Here is a 16972-nt window from a genome sequence, read left to right as displayed (position 1 = left end):
GCACCAGTTTTCTGGAATGCGATACCCCAAACCCTGAGACTTCTACCCAACAGGCATAGTTTTAAACATGCCCTAAAGACACGTCTCTTCATACAGGCCTATATTGTTCCCTAATTTTGTCTCTCATCTTATCACTTTACCCCTTTTGAGACCTCTGGGTCTTGCAGACATCAAAAGTACTATATTCGGTGGTATTCCCCTGTGCACTTTGAACATTCAAAAATTAGTTGGTGACTCGTTCACCCACCTTTATGTATCCCCTATTTATAAAACATGGCTGGACCATTTTATCAATAAAGCAATTGTAAAGTGCTGTGGAATTTATGAGCACTATATGAATATTAATAATAGTAATAATATTGTATTATTTTTCCCTTAGATATGCAGTCATGGCTGTAAATGTTGGCACCCCTGAAATCTTTCAATAAAATGAAGTATTGCTCACAGAAAAGGATTGCAGTAACACATGTTTTGCTATACACGTTTATTCCCTTTGTGTGTATTGGAACTAAACCAAAAAAAGGAGGAAAAAAAGCTAATTGGACATAATGTCACACCAAACTCAAAAAATGGTCTGGAGAAAATTATTGGCACCCTTTCAAAATTGTGGAAAAACTTGATGGTTTCAAGCATGTGATGCTCCTTTAAATTCACCTGGGGCAAGTAACAGGTGTGGACATTATAAAAATCCCACCTGAAAGCATATAAAAAGGAGAGAAGTTCACTTAGTCTTGACATTGTGTGTCTGTGTGTGCCACACTAAGCACAAAGAGGAGAAGAGAACTGTCTGAGGACTTGTAACATTGTGATTGTTGATATTTTTCCACAATTTTGGTTCACAAGTCCATCTCCAGAGATCTAGATTTGCCTTTGTCCACAGTTCCCAACATTATCAAGAAGTTTGCAACCCATGGCACTGTAGCCAATCTCCCTGGGCGTGGATGGAAGAGAAAAATTGATGAAAGGTGTCAACGTAGGATAGTCCAGATGGTGGATAAGCAGCCCCAACCAAGTTTCAAAGATATTCAAGCTGTCCTGCAGGCTCAGGGAGCATCAGTGTCAGCACGAGCTATCTGCCGACATTTAAATGCAATGAAACGCTATGGCAGGAGACCCAGGAGGACCCCACTGCTGAAACAGACATAAAAAAGACTACATTTTGCCAAAATCCTTCTGGGAAAACGTCTTGTGGACAGATGAGACCAAGATAGAGCTTTTTGGTAAAGCGCATCATTCTACTGTTTACCTAAAACGGAATACATAGAAAAGAACACAGTACCTACAGTGAAATATGGTGGAGGTTCAATGATGTTTTGGGGTTGTTTTGCTTCCTCTGGCACTGGGTGCTTTGAATTTGTGCAAGGCATCATGACATCTGAGGATTACCAATGGATTTTGGGTCTTCCAGCAGGACAATGACCCCATTCATATGTCAAAAAGCACCCAGAAATGGATGGCAACAAAGCGCTGGAGAGTTCTGAAGTGGCCAGCAATGAGTCCAGATCTAAATGCCATTGAACACCTGTGGAGAGATCTTAAAATTGCTGTTTGGAAAAGGCACCCTTCCTATAAGAGAGACCTGGAGCAGTTTGCAAAGGAAGAGTGGTCCAACATTCCGCTGAGAGGTGTAAGAAGCTTATTGATGGTTATAGGAAGCGACTGATTTCAGTAATTTTTTCCAAAGGGTGTGCAACCAAATATTAAGTTAAGAGTGCCAATAATTTTGTCCAGACCATTTTTGGAGTTTGGTGTGACATTATGTCCAATTTGCTTTTTTCCCCCTCCCTTTTTTGGTTTAGTTCCAATACACACAAAGGGAATAAACGTGTTTCGCAAAACATGTGTTCCTGCAATCATTTTCTGTGAGAAATACTTCATTATCTAGAAAAATTTCAGGGGTGCCAACATTTACTGCCATGACTGTATTGCAGGTTTTCTGAACATAGTTTAAGGGCACGTTCCCACTTGGCATATACTTAGCGTATTTCACACTGCGCAAAATCTGCAGAAGCAGCGGGAAATAGGCTGTATTTCCCTCGCTCACCATTCACACAGGGCTTTCCGGCGGCAGCCCTATGTGTGCAGTGAGTTTTGGAAGCGGGGCAGTGTGTCGGCGTGACTGTGACGCGTGGCTCCACCTCCAAAACTCACTACACCTATTGAGCTGCCGCCGGAAAGCCCTGTGTGAATGGTGAGCGAGGGACACGCAGCGTATTTCCCGCTGCTTCTGCAGACTTTTCATGCTACGTATATGCCAAGTGGGAACTTGCCCTTAACCCCTTAAGGACCAAGCCCATTTTCACCTTAAGGACCAGAGCATTTTTTGCACATCTGACCACTGTCATTATAAGCATTAATAACTCCGGAATCCTTTTACTTTTCATTCTGATTCCAAGATTAGTTTTTTCGTGACATATTCAAAAAATGTTGTCCATACTTGCATCATTTCTTTTTTTTTTTTAGCATTTTTCTAACTTTGAAGCTCCCTGCTTGTAAGGAAAATAGACTTTCCAAATAAATTATATATTGATTCACATATAAAATTTCTACTTTATGTTTGCATCATAAAGTTGACATGTTTTTACTTTTGGAAGACATCGGAGGGCTTCAAAATTCAGCAGCAATTTTCCAATTTTTCACAAAATTTTCAAAATCTGAATTTTTCAGGGACCAGTTCAGCTTTGAAGTGCCTTCATATTTAAAATACCCCATAAATGACCCTGTTATAAAAACTGCACCCCTCCAAAGTATTCAAAATGACATTCAGAAAGTTTAACCCTTTAGGTGTTTCACAGGAATAGTAGCAAAGTGAAGGAGAAAATTCAAAATCTTAATTTTTTACACTTGCATGTTCTTGTAGACCCAGTTTTTGAATTTTTACAAGGGGTAATTGGAGAAAAAGCCTCCAAAATTTTTTAACCCAATTTCTCTCGAGTAAGGAAATACCTCATATGTGTATGTCAAGTGTTCGGTGAGCACAGTAGAGGGCTCAGAAGGGAAGGAGCAACAATGGGATTTTGGAAAGTGAATTTTGCTGAAATGTTTTTTGGGGGGCATGTCACATTTAGGAAGCCCCTATGGTGCCAGAACAGCAGAAAAAAAACACATGGCATACCATTTTGAAAACTACACCCCTCAAGGCACGTAATAAGGGGTCCCAGTAACCCTTAACACCCCATAGGTGTTTGACAACTTTTCGTTAGTCGGATGTGTAAATGAGAAGAAATTTTTTTCACAAAAATGCAGTTTTTTTCCCCAAATTTTACATTTTTACTATGGATAGTAGGAGAAAATGACCCCCCCCAAAATTTGTAACCCCATTTCTTCTGAGTATGGAAATACCCCATATGTAGATGTAGAGTGCTCTGCTGGCGCACTACAATGCTCAGAAGAGAAGGAGCGCCATTGAGCTTTTGCAGAGGGAATTTGTTTGGAATCAAAGTCAGGGGCCATGTGCGTTTACTAAGCCCCCCCGTGGTGCCATAACAGTGGACCCCCCACGTGACCCTATTTTCGAAACTACACCCCTCACATAATTTAATAAGGGGTGCAGTGAGTGTTTGCACCCCACTGCAATTACATTTTTCACTTTCACGGACAACTGTTCCAAAAATCTGTCAGACATCTGTGTGGCGTAAATGCTCACTGTACCCCTTATTACATTACATGAGTGGTTTAGTTTCCAAAATGGGGTTACACTTGGGGGGGGGGGGGGTTCCATTGTTCTGGCACTATGGGGGCTTTGTAAACACACGTGGCCTTCAATTCCAGGCACATTTTCTCTCCAAAAGCCCAATGGCGCTCCTTCTCTTTTGAGCATTGTAGTGCGCCAGCAGAGCACTTTACATCCACATATGGGGTATGTTCTTATTCAGAAGAAATGGTGTTACAAGTTTTGGGGGGATTTTTTCCCTATTTTCCCTTGTGAAAATGAAAAATTTCGGGTAACACCAGCATTTTAGAGGAATTTTTTTTTTTTTTTTTAATGAAAATCTGTCAGACACCTGTGGGGTGTTAAGGCTCACTATACCCCTTGTTGCATTCCGTGAGGGTTGTAGTTTCCAAAATGTGGGTATTTTTTTTTTTTTGTGTTTGACAGAACCGCTGTAAAATCAGCCACCCCTGTGCAAATCACCAATTTAGGCCTCAAATGTACAGAGTGCGCTCTCAATCCTGAGCCTTGTTGTGCGTCCGCAGAGCATTTTACGCCCACATATGGGGTATTTCTGTACTCAGGCGAAATTGCGTTACAAATTTTGGAGGTCTTTTTTTCCTTTTACCCCATGGTAGTTTTGCTAGATCTAGAGGGCCACAATTTAGAGACCACTGCACAGTCCTCTCCAAACTGTAGCCCTCCATCTTTTGCAAAACTGCAAATCCTAGCATGCTCAAACAGCTGTCTGGGCATGTTGGGAGTTGTAGTTTTGCAACATCTGGAGTGCTACAGTTTAGAGACCACTGTATAGTGGTCTCAAACTGTAGCCCTCCAGATGTTGCTAGACAACTCACCGACTTCCGTAGTCTGCAGAAGAGAGCCAGCCGCATGTCATCGCCGCCCGCTGTTGCCAATGGGTAAGTGGACCTTCGGCGCCGGTCACTGTCTGTTCTCTCATTCTGTCCGGACCACAGTGGTTGGGCAGAGCGGGGGAACCAAACATTAACCACCACCTACCCCCGCCCCCGGTCTGCTATTGGTCGTCGCTTCTGAATGACCAATAGCAGGGATAGGAGGGGTGGCACTCCTGCCACCTAACTCCTATTCCTTCAGGGGAATCGTGGGTGTCTTGGACCCCTTATTTTCCAGGTCATCGGAGACCTGTATGACCCCAAATCGATGCAAATCGCCAGTGTGAATTTACCAGCGATTTGCATTGATCGCCGACATGGTCTCAGGACCCCCCTAGGCATTTGCACGGGGTGCCTGCTGAAAGCTTTCAGCAGTCACCCTGGTCCGGTCCCTGCCCGTCACGCTGCGGGAACCGAAATTCCCATTGGCGTACAGGTATGCCCTAGGTCCTTAAGTACCAGCGAGCAAGGGCGTATCCATACGCCTGTGGTCCTTAAAGGGTTAAAGGGGTACTCCGGTGGGAAACTTTTTTTTTTATTTATTTTTTTCAAATCAACTGGTGCCAGAAAGTTTTGTAAACAGATTTGTAAATTAATTCTATTAAAAAAAAATCTTAATCCTTCCAGTACTTATTAGCTGCTGAATACTACAAAGGAAATGGTTTTCTTTTTGGAACACAGAGCTCTCTGCTGAATCACGAGCACAGTGCTCTCTGCTGACATCTTTGTCCATTTTAGGAATTGTCCAGAGCAGCACATGTTTACTATGGGGATTTTCTCCTACTCTTGACAGTTCTTAAAATGGACAGAGATGTCAGCAGAGAGCTTTGTGTTCCAAAAAGAAAATAATTTCCTCTCTAGTATTCAGCTAGTAATAAGTACTGGAAGGATTAAGGTTTTTTTTAATAAAGTTATTTAGAAATCTGTTTAACTTTCTGGCACCAGTTGATTTAAAAAAAATAAGTTTTCCACCAGAGTGCCCCTTTAAGGAGTTTTCCAGGATTAGATAAACAGAACAAATTTCTTCCAAAAACTGTACCACACCTGTCTTTAAATTGTCTGCGGTGTTGCAGATGAGTTATATTGAAGTGAATGGACAGGCTCACACAGTGCAGGGGCACACAATCAGCTGGTAAAATCCAGGTGGCTATTTAATCACTGCTAACAGTGCCAGATAGTGTAGAGATTCACCCTAGCTTGTAACACCCATTTGGCTATTTAGCCCTACATGTCTTGAAAGCACAAAAAATGACCCAAAATAATTTCAGGGGACTAAAAATGTTTACTAAAACAGACCGGTAAGAAGAGGCCAGGGGTTCTCTATAACAAGACCTGATGAACTGATCTTCCCATAAACAATAAGATATGTAGTGATTATCACTGTGGAGATCAGGGGAATCTAAAGCTGATATTTAGCCTAGTGTTTTATTTGCTTTGTGCCAATAGTAAAGACAGTGTAACATTTGGTAATTTATTTTGTGCATACACTGGGCTTAATCTATCAAGCCAGCTTAGCCTACATTTTCTGATTGTCTAAGGCAACAAAGATGTTTGCATCATAAAGTTGACATGTTTTTACTTTTGGAAGACATCAGAGGGCTTGAAAGTTCAGCAGCAATGTGGCAATTTTTCACAAACTTTTCAAAATCGGCAATTTTCAGGGACCAGTTCAGTTTTGAAGTTGATTTGAGGGGCCTTCATATTAGAAATACCCCATAAATGACCCCATTATAACAACTGCACCCCTCAAAGTATTCAAAATTACATTCAGAAAGTTTAACCCTTTAGGTGTTTCACAGGAATAGCAGCAAAGTGAATTCAAATTCTCAGTATTTTACACGAACATGTTCTTGTAGACCCAGTTTTCAAATTTTTACAAGGGGCAAAAGGAGAAAAATTCCCCCAAAGTGTGTAACCCAATTTCTCTCATATGTGAACGTAAAGTGCTCTGTGGGTGCACTAGTGGGCTCAGAAGGGAAAGAGCGACAATGGGATTTTGGATATTGAATTTTGCTGAAATGGTTTTGGTGGGGCATGTCTGATTTAGGAAGCTCCTATAGTGCCATTACAGCAAAAAAAAAAAAAAACACATGGCATACCATTTTGAAACTACACCCCTCGTGGCATGTAACAAGTGAGCCTTAACACCCCACAGGTGTTTGTCGACTTTTCGGTAAAGTCGGGTGTGTGAATGCAAATTTTTTTTTTTCACTAAAATGCTGTTTTGTTCCCCAAAATTTTTACAAGAGGTAATAGGAGAAAATGCCCCCGAAAATTTGTAACCCCATTTCCTTTGCGTATGGAAATACCCCGTGTGTGGCCATTAAGTGCACTGAGGGCGCACTACAATGCTTAGAAGAGAAGGAGCGCCATTGGGCTTTTGGAGAGAGAATTTAGCTGAAATGGTTTTTTGGGAGGTATGTCACATTTAGGAAGCCCCTTTGGTGCCAGAACAGCAAAATAAACCCCACATGGCACACAACACCCTCAAGGCACATAACAATGGGTACAGTGAGCCTTTACACCCCACAGGTGTTTGACAAATTCCCGCTAAAGTTGGACGTAAAATTAAAAACTTTTTATTTTCACAAGGGGAAAAAGCCTCCCAAAATTTGACCCCAATTTCTTCTGAATATAGAAATACCCCATATGTGGATGTAAAGTACTCTGTGGGCGAACTACAATGTGCAGAAGAGAATGAGCGCCCTTGAAATTTTGGAGAGAGAATTTGTTTGGAATGGAAGTCGGGGGCCATGTGCGTTTAAAAAGCCCCCTTGTTGCCAACAGTGGACCCCCCCCACATGTGACCCCATTTTGGAAACTACACCCCTCATGGAATGTAATAAGGGCTGCAGTTAGCATTTACACCCCACTGACGTTTGACAGATCTTTGGAATAGTGGGCTGTGCAAATGAAAAATAAAATTTTTCATTTTCAAGGATGACTGTTCAAAAGATCTGTCAGACACCAGTGGGGTGTAAACGCTCACTGCACCCCTTATTACATTCCGTGAGGGGTGTAGTTTCCAAAATTGGGTCACATGTGGGTGGTCCACTGTTCTGGCACCATGGGGTCTTTGTAAACGCACATGGCCTTCAAGTCCAGACACATTCTCTCTCCAAAAGCCCAATGGCACTCCTTCTGAGTGTTGTAGTTTGCCCGCAGAGCACTTTACATCCACATATGGGATATTTATATACTCTGAAGAATTGGGGTTAAAAATGTTGGTGGCTTTTTTCCTATTACCCCTTGTGAAAATGAAAAAAATTGTGATAACGCTAGCATTTTAGTGAAAAAATTAATTTTCATTTTCATGTCCAACTTTAACAAAAATTCTTCAAACACCTGTGGGGGGTTCAGGCTCACTATACCCCTTGTTATGTTCCGTGAGGGGTGTAGTTTCCAAAAGGGGGTCACATGTGGGTGCATGTGTAGGGGTATGTTTCTATGTAGTGTTTTACTTTTTATTTTGTGTAGTGTTTTTAGGGTACATTCCCACGGGCTGGGAGTTCTAACTGTAGCGGAAAATTTGCTGCATCTCAAACTTGCAGCGAAAAACTGTCTGTAAACCCCTGCCCGTGTGGGGTGGGGTATCTCAGGACCCCTACCCCCCCCCCCCCCCCCCGGAGGTGTGTATGGGGTGCCGGCTGAATGACTGAAATTGCCATGGGCATACAGGTACGCCCTTGGTACCAGGGAGTAAGGGTGTACTTGTACGCCCTTGGTCCCCAACAGGTTAAAGCTCCAAAATGGTTTAGATGTATGTGGTCACCTAAAAGACTATGAACACTTTTTTTAACGTTAGAGTTAGCCTTTTAAGTCTGCAACCTCCATTCCTTTATAAAGGGGTTATCCAGAAATCGAAAAAAAGAGCTTATTTCTTTCAAAAACCACTCACTGTCTGTCTCCAGGTTTGGTGTGGTATTACAACTTGGTTCTATTCACTTCAGTGGAACTGAGCTGTAGTTTGCAGCCTGCTCCCAGGTTCATATTTTTGTGTATTATCCCAGTAATGCATGCTGGATACAAGCTGGGTTTTGAATCTAGAGTTTGTCGTGGGAGTTGTGCTTTCTCTCCACTTTGACACAGTCCATGAATTTATTCCTCATTGCACAGTGCGTTTTGTATGCTTCCGACCCTATATCCAGCCTGTGCTAGCTGCACTTGAAGTATGCACTATGTGCTTTTACAGAGGACAATTATTGCTGTATTGTATTGTTAAAAAAAAAAAAAAGAAACAAAAGCTTGTCGGCAGAACTCTTCATACTAAGGCTAGGTTCAGACTACGGAATCTCCAGGCAGAAAGTTTCCGCCCGGAGATTCCGAGTGCAGCCATTCCGAGTGCGGTGCTAGGACCGTGCGGACACTGCAGTCTCCAATAGACTGCAATGTGTTCTACGAGTATTTATGCCTGAAGAATGAGCAATGCCATTCTTCAGGCGGAAATTTCAAAGCTGATTTTCCGTTCACAAATTCCGCTTCACAAATTCCGAAGTACACTACACATTTTAGCAAGCGGAATTTCTGCATGCAATTTCAAAGCGGAATTGCTGGCGGAAATTCCGTAGTGTGAACCTAGCCTAATAATAATAATGGAGGTGAACAGATGCACAATCAATCAGTAATTATTGAGGGCTCTTTCTGTCCGATCTTACATGCTACACTAACAGCCTGCAGCAGCCAGCACCTTAAGGGGCCACTTTTCTGTTCTGCTGGTGGGGGGGGGGGGGGGGGGGTTAAAAATATATGTCCGAATTACCTACTTTGATTCCTCGCAACTCCGATTTTAGCAACTTCTCTTGTTTTTTTTCATTTTTACCAAGCACCCAGCATAATAAAATGTTTTATTATAATGAAATACCCCTTTAAGTTGTCCATGTAAATCCACTTAGAAGTAGGTTGATGGTTTAATAACTAAACAATCAATCGTCTTAGGGATGGCTGTGTCTTTTCACAGACAGCCATCCACATTTTTTTTCCAGATTGGCCATTAAAGTTCTTCAATATGTTTAAACATGATCAATGATATTAGGTAAATATCTTCAAATACTAAAAATCGTTGTGGATGACCAGATCTTTTCTTACTATTGCCCAAAGACTTCAAACGTTGGTGACTCCTTGTCTGGTGAAAATTATCTTAACCGAAGGATAGGAGAGAAGTATCAGATTCCAATTTGGGCATCTCTGACACTCCCATACAAATGAATGCTGTCTACAGCATGTGTGCTCTTTCTGGACATCACGTGGGTCTCAACGGTTGGAAAATCCCCCACAACACAAAGACACTTATAACCTATTTAATGCATAGAGGTAGACAGGTACATGACTTGCAGACTGCACAACAGCAAAATATTGCATTTAAGAAGTTAAGAATTAATTAAATAAATTCAGTGCAAAGATCGGCTTGTGAATAAAATGCTGATAAGGTTACTTATAATCGTCTTCCCAGTGGCAGCATATTAGCTTAAATTTCGCAGGCGCTTCTGATCCCATAACCTGCTTTAAAACTATTGTGATCTGGAGACTCGTTTGCTAAAAGTCCCATAAAAATCATATATGGTCAGACAGGCCAGAGACAAGTAAACAAAGAAGCTTGTTTTCGCACTGTAGACCATTCAAACTTCAATAAGCAGGATAACTTCAACAGAAGGTCTTTTTACATTTTGATCTAAAAGTACAAGCCCACTTGCCACGTCAAGGCCACCTATTTAGAGTGGCTCTCTAACCTAATACTGGCGTAGTGCCGAGCGGCGACCACTGCCTCCACGATACCATGCCCACAAGGGGAATGACCCAGTGGCCAGGCAGCCCCACTGATGCCCGACAAAGTCCCTGGCTCCGGGCCACTCCACCCCACAGACAAAGCATCACAGTAACAATGATGCCGCAGAGCAACACACCAGTGTGAACACCTACCATGTGCTCCCTGCCAGAGGGCTAGGAGAAGGTTAGAAGGAAACCCATATGCAGTCTCCGGCTGATTAAAAACGCTTGGGCCGAATGGGTGGAGCAGAGTGCTGGCTATGAAAAAGGGGGGAGACTACAATTGTAAAACACAAAGAGAAAAAGAAACACAGCCGCACATCCGCAATTTGTATTTTGATCTACTTGCTTCTCAGCATAAATTCAAAAACAAACAGGTTGTTAGTATACATTCTGATCAAAAAGTACAAGCCCACTCGCCACGTCAAGGCCACCTATTTAGAGTTCAGACAATGCTGTTTAACACCTGTATTCACATCTGCTAGATACATCCGAACACCAGATTTAATGATATTACGCTATTAGGTCAGATCAATTTACCCACAATTGGGTCAGATGTGTCACCTTCAATATGGATGCAAGAGTACAACACCATTACAGTTCTCTATATTAGCCCTCATTCAGTCAGGACTTACCCTAATCACGTTCATTGTGGGATCAATTGACATGTGCAGTCTGTCAGCATTTAGATCAAGTGATATGGACACCTAAAAAAAAATATATATTTTTTCATTGCTTTGTTTTTTAGGTGCAAAAATGCTTTCTTCATAGGTCTTTATTAAACATTTTATTTGCTACAGACACTGCACTGCTTAAGCACAGTCAATGTCTATCAGCTTACAACTGCCTTTTCTTCCTGTCTACATCCTGTGTGAGCTGCCTCCAAGGTTTCTTTTTCCCTGTCTGCGCTGTTGTGTAACCCCTCCCTGCTGCTCCTTGAGCAGCAGCTAATTTTGTAAGGTATCTTTTTCTTTTCGAAGACTTTTTTTGAAGTCTCTTAATTTAGCATTTAGTAAACAAATGCCTGAAAAATTGGGTAGTCTAAAAGATTTTTTTTTTTTTACGTGACTTTTTGTAGTGCACGCCTTTTACGTTTCTCCTGTGCTTTTCCTTAGTTATGTGTTTCATCTATACTAGCACATAATTGCTGCTTAGAGGCACACAAATAATGCCTCTCTTCTCGATGGGCTCTCCCTGGCATTGATTTTTAAATTGTTTATTTCTTCTAAAGGGATACTCCGCTATAAAAAAAAAAATTCGAATCAACTGGTACCAGAAAGTTATACAGATTTGTAAATTACTTCTCTATAAAAATGTTAATCCTTCCAGTACTTATCAGCTGCTGTATGCTCCAGAGGAAGTTGTATAGTTGTATAGTTCTTTTCTGTCTGACCACAGTGCTCTCTGCTGACACCTCTGTTCGTATTAGTAACTGTACAGAGCAGGATAGGTTTGCTATCGGGATTTGCTCCTGCCCTGGACAGTTCCTGACATGGACAGAGGTGTTAGCAGAGAGCATTGTGGTCAGACAGAAAAGAACTATAAAGCTTCCTCTGTAGTATACAGAAGATAATAAATACTGGATGGATTAAGATTTTTATATAGAATTAATTTACAAATCAGTTTACCTTTCTGGCACCAGTTGATTTAAAAAAAAAAAAATTGAGTACTCCTTTAATGTTTACTACAAATTCCTTAAACTCCATGTGAAATTCCTTTTTGATTTTTCCATTTAGATTTTTTTAAATTAGAGTAATGGAATTAACTATATCTTATTAGTTAGGGTCTATACCAAATGGGTTTTGTTGATCTGTTCACATTCTCCTACCTCAATTGTCAATGATCTTTAAAGAGGGAGAGAGAGCGCTTCCTGGTGTAATAAGAGAGATTCTCAATATTAAAAATGAGGTATAAAAGCCGCTCACCAGAGGTGGTTGTGTAAGGGTATGTTCACACTGAGGAATTGGAGAGGAATTTCCACGAGTAATTCTGCTCGCTTTTTCCTCTCCAAATCATTCAGCAGTGAAATCCCCATAGAGTTGTGCAGAATTTCTGCCCCTCAGTTCACACTGAGGAATTTCCTCAAGCAGAATTCTGACGAGGAAGTATGTTCCGCTTGAAGAAAGAACATTTTCTTTATTTCAGGCGTAATCCGCGTGGTTCTCCCATAGAGATCAATGTTGTTTTTGTTTTTTTCAGTCAGAATAATTTCCACGCGGAATTCGTGTGGAATTTGCGTGGAATTTCCACATGGAAAAAAAAGGAGTGTTTATGAATAAAAAAAATACATATATTACGCCCACTCTCCACCCACTTTTTATTCAGCAGCCATTTTGAGATTCTCATTTCTGATTCTGTGACTGTATTCAGAGTCTGTGAATAATCTCTCCCTGAGAAAAACGCAAAATTTTCAGCAAAAATGAGTGGAAACGCCCCTGAAAATCAGTCTGTGGAAATGGCCGCTGGAACTCCTCCCACTCTTGATACTCCTCCTCTTCTCCTCCGCATGAAACCTGCATTTCCGCACGGAATACCGTGCAAAATCGCTGCTAATTCTGAGCGGGACAAAAAACTGTATTTTGGGGTGGAAATCTTCAGAGTGATTTCCGCCCCAATTCCTCAGTGTGAACATACCCTAGCAGCATACCCAACAATCGTAAACGCATCAAATGGTGGAGCCGGCGTTCTCCCTGAAGCCATACCAACTGTTCATCAATTGTCAATGGGCATACTGTTGCATATGTTAAGGCCATATTTTTATAGTATACATCAAACATAGATTTAGAACAAGGTGTGAATAGTTAAAGTGCAGTTTGCTTTTAGTTTACTTTTAAGATCCAGCGCTCATGTCTTCTAGAGGGAATAGAATTCTCATTAATGGACATCTTTTCTGGTACATGTGAACGGTGCTAATAAACTGCTAAATAAAGATTCTGTTGAAATGGTCTTCATGAGATAACATACTTGCAGATTGATGTTGATCTATAGTATGGCTTTGTGGGAAACTGTAATTTTGCAACATCTTGTTCATTCAACAGCACTACACAAACCACACTACCCCGCCAACATCCAAGAGCAAAGAGAGAGAAGTAGAGAAGAAAGAGGTCGATAAATCAAGAGAACGTTCTCGTGAGAGAGAGAAAAAGGAGGAAAAAGAAAGAAAAGAGAGAAAAAGGGTTTGTTTCATATTTTATCTGATATTTCTAGTTTTATTTGACCAGATAAAAAAAAAATTCCCAGTGGTTTCTGAATTTTTTTAATATTTTTAGTTGCAGTAAGGAGTATTTTATCACCGCATAGGTGTCCACTTTGTTAAAATGCTTTATCCTCTCTAGTTATTCACACAGGACCAATAATCCGGTCACTAGAACTGCACTGTATTAAAGAAAAAAAAAAAAACACTAAGCATTATGATTTACACAATGTACACTAAATAACACTTGACAGTTTTATGGAGTACAGGACAAGAATACCTCTTCCTGATGTAGGACTTGGTCCTAGAGAATGAAATGAGTCTGGTGCAAGATATCTCGGGAGATGTGTTCACTGTCCTTACATTATGTCCATGCACCTGGTGTGGACCTGGTGTGGATCTTATTCCTGAAAACCCAGGTTGCTCACAATTGAATGTTAAGATCCATTTCCAGCAGTTTTCTAGTCACTCACCGGTCTTTGTTTATACTACTACTTCAACAATAATCTATGCCTGGTATTTTAGCCTCGTATAATTCACTCAATTGGGTAAACTGTAAAAGTAGGCTCAGCTACTACCAAGGGTCTATTCACATGAGCAGTATACTGCACATATTTTATGCACCAGATTTGAAGCTGCAGATTTTAATAAAAATTCAATTGACTGAGCACAGCTGTAAGGAACTACAGAGTATTATTTCTTATCCATACATCTGGAATGTTTGTAGATTGCCACACTATTTATATTTCTTAATTCTTTATTATTATGCACCATTGCAGTGGTATATTTTGGAGTATTTTAAATAGAACAGTGACACCTGAGATACTGGGCTCATATGCAATGAATTCATCTTAAAATAGCCTCTCATGGGTTATCCTATGGTGAATACAGCATCAACTTATAATGCTTCTGGGAAGCAATGGGAGTCCGTGATGCATGCAGCAGTAGGTTTAAGCTGTGATCAATTATTAGCAGTAAATTTCAGTTTACAAATAAAACATGGACATTGAGCATGTTTCACGGGTATACATGCTCAATGTCCAATATGTTATTTCCATACTGAGCTTAACTGCTTCTAATGATTTTTTTTCTTATCCTAATCTGTGCTTTTTTTATATACATTTACAGTGGACCCTTAATTTGCAATGTTATTTACTTCCAGGATGGCCATTGTATGTTGAAACCATTGTGTGGTGTTTCTGTAACACTAGGGAAACCTGGTAATTGGTTCTGAAGCCCCAAAATGTCATTCAAAAATATTTAAAAGTTAAAATTTTAAGAATATGAAGTTTTTATTTAAACATGTAAGTTAACTGATATTGCGTAATGACTTAGTAACATACTTTTTGCTAACATTTGTCATCCCTTTTGTTACACAACAGGATCATTCAAACAGCGACCGTGAAGTGAACCAGGAGTCAAAAAGACGCAAAGAGGAGAATGGAACTAGTGAGTTTCAGAATATCTCAAAATCTTGTATGATGATGGGGATATGTATGCTTTTCAACTTGAATAAACATCTTGTCAGCAATTGTCAGGGGGAGTTTAACATCCTTGCACACAGACCTACATTGTAGCTGAAATCTATGTCAGTTCCTAGCTGGCATAGATTTCAGTGTGGGGGCATTGGCAGCATTAGGTGCACCTGGTGCACATGGGCCTATACGAAAATCAGGCGTGATTGTGTTACTTAAAGATGTTATCTGGGAAGCAGAAAAGGTTTTACCTGTTCTCAGGGAGCATCAGTATCAGCGTGAACTATCCATCGTCATTTAAATGAAATTAAACGCTATGGCAGGAGACCCAGGAGGACCCCACTGCTGACACAGAGACATAAAAAAGCAAGGCTATATTTTGCCAAAATGAACTTGAGTAAGCCAAAATCCTTCTGGGAAAACGTCTTGTGGACAGATGAGACCAAGATAGAGCTTTTTGGTAAAGCACATCATTCTACTGTTTACCGAAAATGGAATAAGGCTTACAAAGAAAAGAACACAGTACCTACAGTGAAATATGGTGGAAGTTCAATGATGTTTTTGAGGTTGTTTTGCTGCCTCTGGCACTTGGTGCCTTGAATGTGTGCAAGGCATCATGAAATCTGAGGATTACCAATGAATTTTGGGTCACACTGTACAGCCCAGTGTTAGAATGCTGGGTTTGCATCCAAGATCTTGGGTCTTCCAGCAGGACAATGACCCCAAACATATGTCAAAAAGCACCCAGAAATGGATGGCAACGAAGTGCTGGAGAGTTCTGAAGTGGCAGCAATGAGTCCAGATCTAACACCTGTGGAGAGATCTTAAAATTGCTGTTTGGAAAAGGCACCCTTCCAATAGGAGAGACCTGGAGCAGTTTGCAAAGGAAGAGTGGTCCTACATTCTGGTGTGAGAAGCTTATTGATGCTTATAGGAAGCGACTGATTTCAGTTATTTTTTTTCCAAAGGGTGTGCAACCAAATATTAAGTTAAGGGTGCCAATCATTTTGTCCAGCCCATTTTTGCAGTTTGGTTTGACATTATGTCCAATTTGCTTTTTTCCTCCCTTTTTAGGTTTTGTTCCAATACATACAAAGGGAATAAAAATGTGTATAGCAAAACATGTGTTACTGCAATCCTTTTCTGTGAGAAATACTTCTAGAACATTTTCAGGGGTGCCAACATTTACAGCCATGACTGTATATAATGTATTATCTACATATACATATGTATAAAAAAAAAAAAGAACTTCAAAGCCACCACACCTGGATATGTTCCCTGTAAATCATCCTGCCTGATATTCATGGCTCCTGTGGCCCCTGTTGTCGTCTTTGGCTGCTTGATATTCTTTGCTGAGAGATATAGGCAAGTGGAGAGAAGGTTGGCAATCATTGCAGCTCTGCTTTACCAGCCTACACCCTCCTTCTCTGAGCAGCAGAGAGAGATTCAGTGTCTGATTCACTGAGGCTGCACACACTTCCCAGTTCTTGCACTAAAGGGAGCATGACTCATCATTGCAGGGCAGAAACCACATGGCCTGTCTCTCTCAGGAGGTGGGGGCTGCTTTCAGAGAGGGACAGAGTGGATGGCTGGATGATGTAATTCCCTCACCTAATGCATGTAAGTGACAACCAAAGAGGGGAAACGTCTCTGTATAGCTAATGAATGATATTTAGACAATTAGGTTGATGAGAATAAATGGATGGGCTATGGGTTTAGTTCCCCAAAGAACCCTTTTAATCCATGAAATACCCCATTTTCATCACTGTTCTAGGTGGTTCCTCCAAACACAGTAAAAGCGAGAGCCCATCTGATTCTCCTCGCTCAAATGAAAAAGACCGAAACAAGTCTAAATCCTCAAATAAAGAAAAGGCAGAGATAATGAAATCGGACAAGATGGAGAAAAGTTCTTCCAGCAGCAAAAAGGTATATTTTGTGTATGGTGTATTTTTTTTAAATTTTTTTTGTGGTTGAC

At 40.8% G+C, this 16972-nt stretch overlaps 1 protein-coding gene across 1 annotated transcript in view; it reads left to right on the top strand.

The window, feature by feature from the left end:
* THOC2 (THO complex subunit 2) overlaps window positions 1–16972 on the top strand; it is a 165620-nt gene that overhangs the window by 134736 nt on the left and 13912 nt on the right. Inside the window, exons 34-36 of the mRNA XM_056541081.1 lie at window positions 13368–13505; window positions 14905–14971; window positions 16772–16923. Coding sequence (XP_056397056.1) covers window positions 13368–13505; window positions 14905–14971; window positions 16772–16923 — 357 coding nt within the window. The remainder of the gene's footprint in view (window positions 1–13367; window positions 13506–14904; window positions 14972–16771; window positions 16924–16972) is intronic.

The sequence above is a fragment of the Hyla sarda genome, chromosome 9, assembly GCF_029499605.1.
Source record: "Hyla sarda isolate aHylSar1 chromosome 9, aHylSar1.hap1, whole genome shotgun sequence".
Taxonomy (NCBI): domain Eukaryota; kingdom Metazoa; phylum Chordata; class Amphibia; order Anura; family Hylidae; genus Hyla; species Hyla sarda.
Note: the sequence above shows the minus strand (reverse complement) of the source record. Positions and strands in the feature narration are given on the sequence as shown.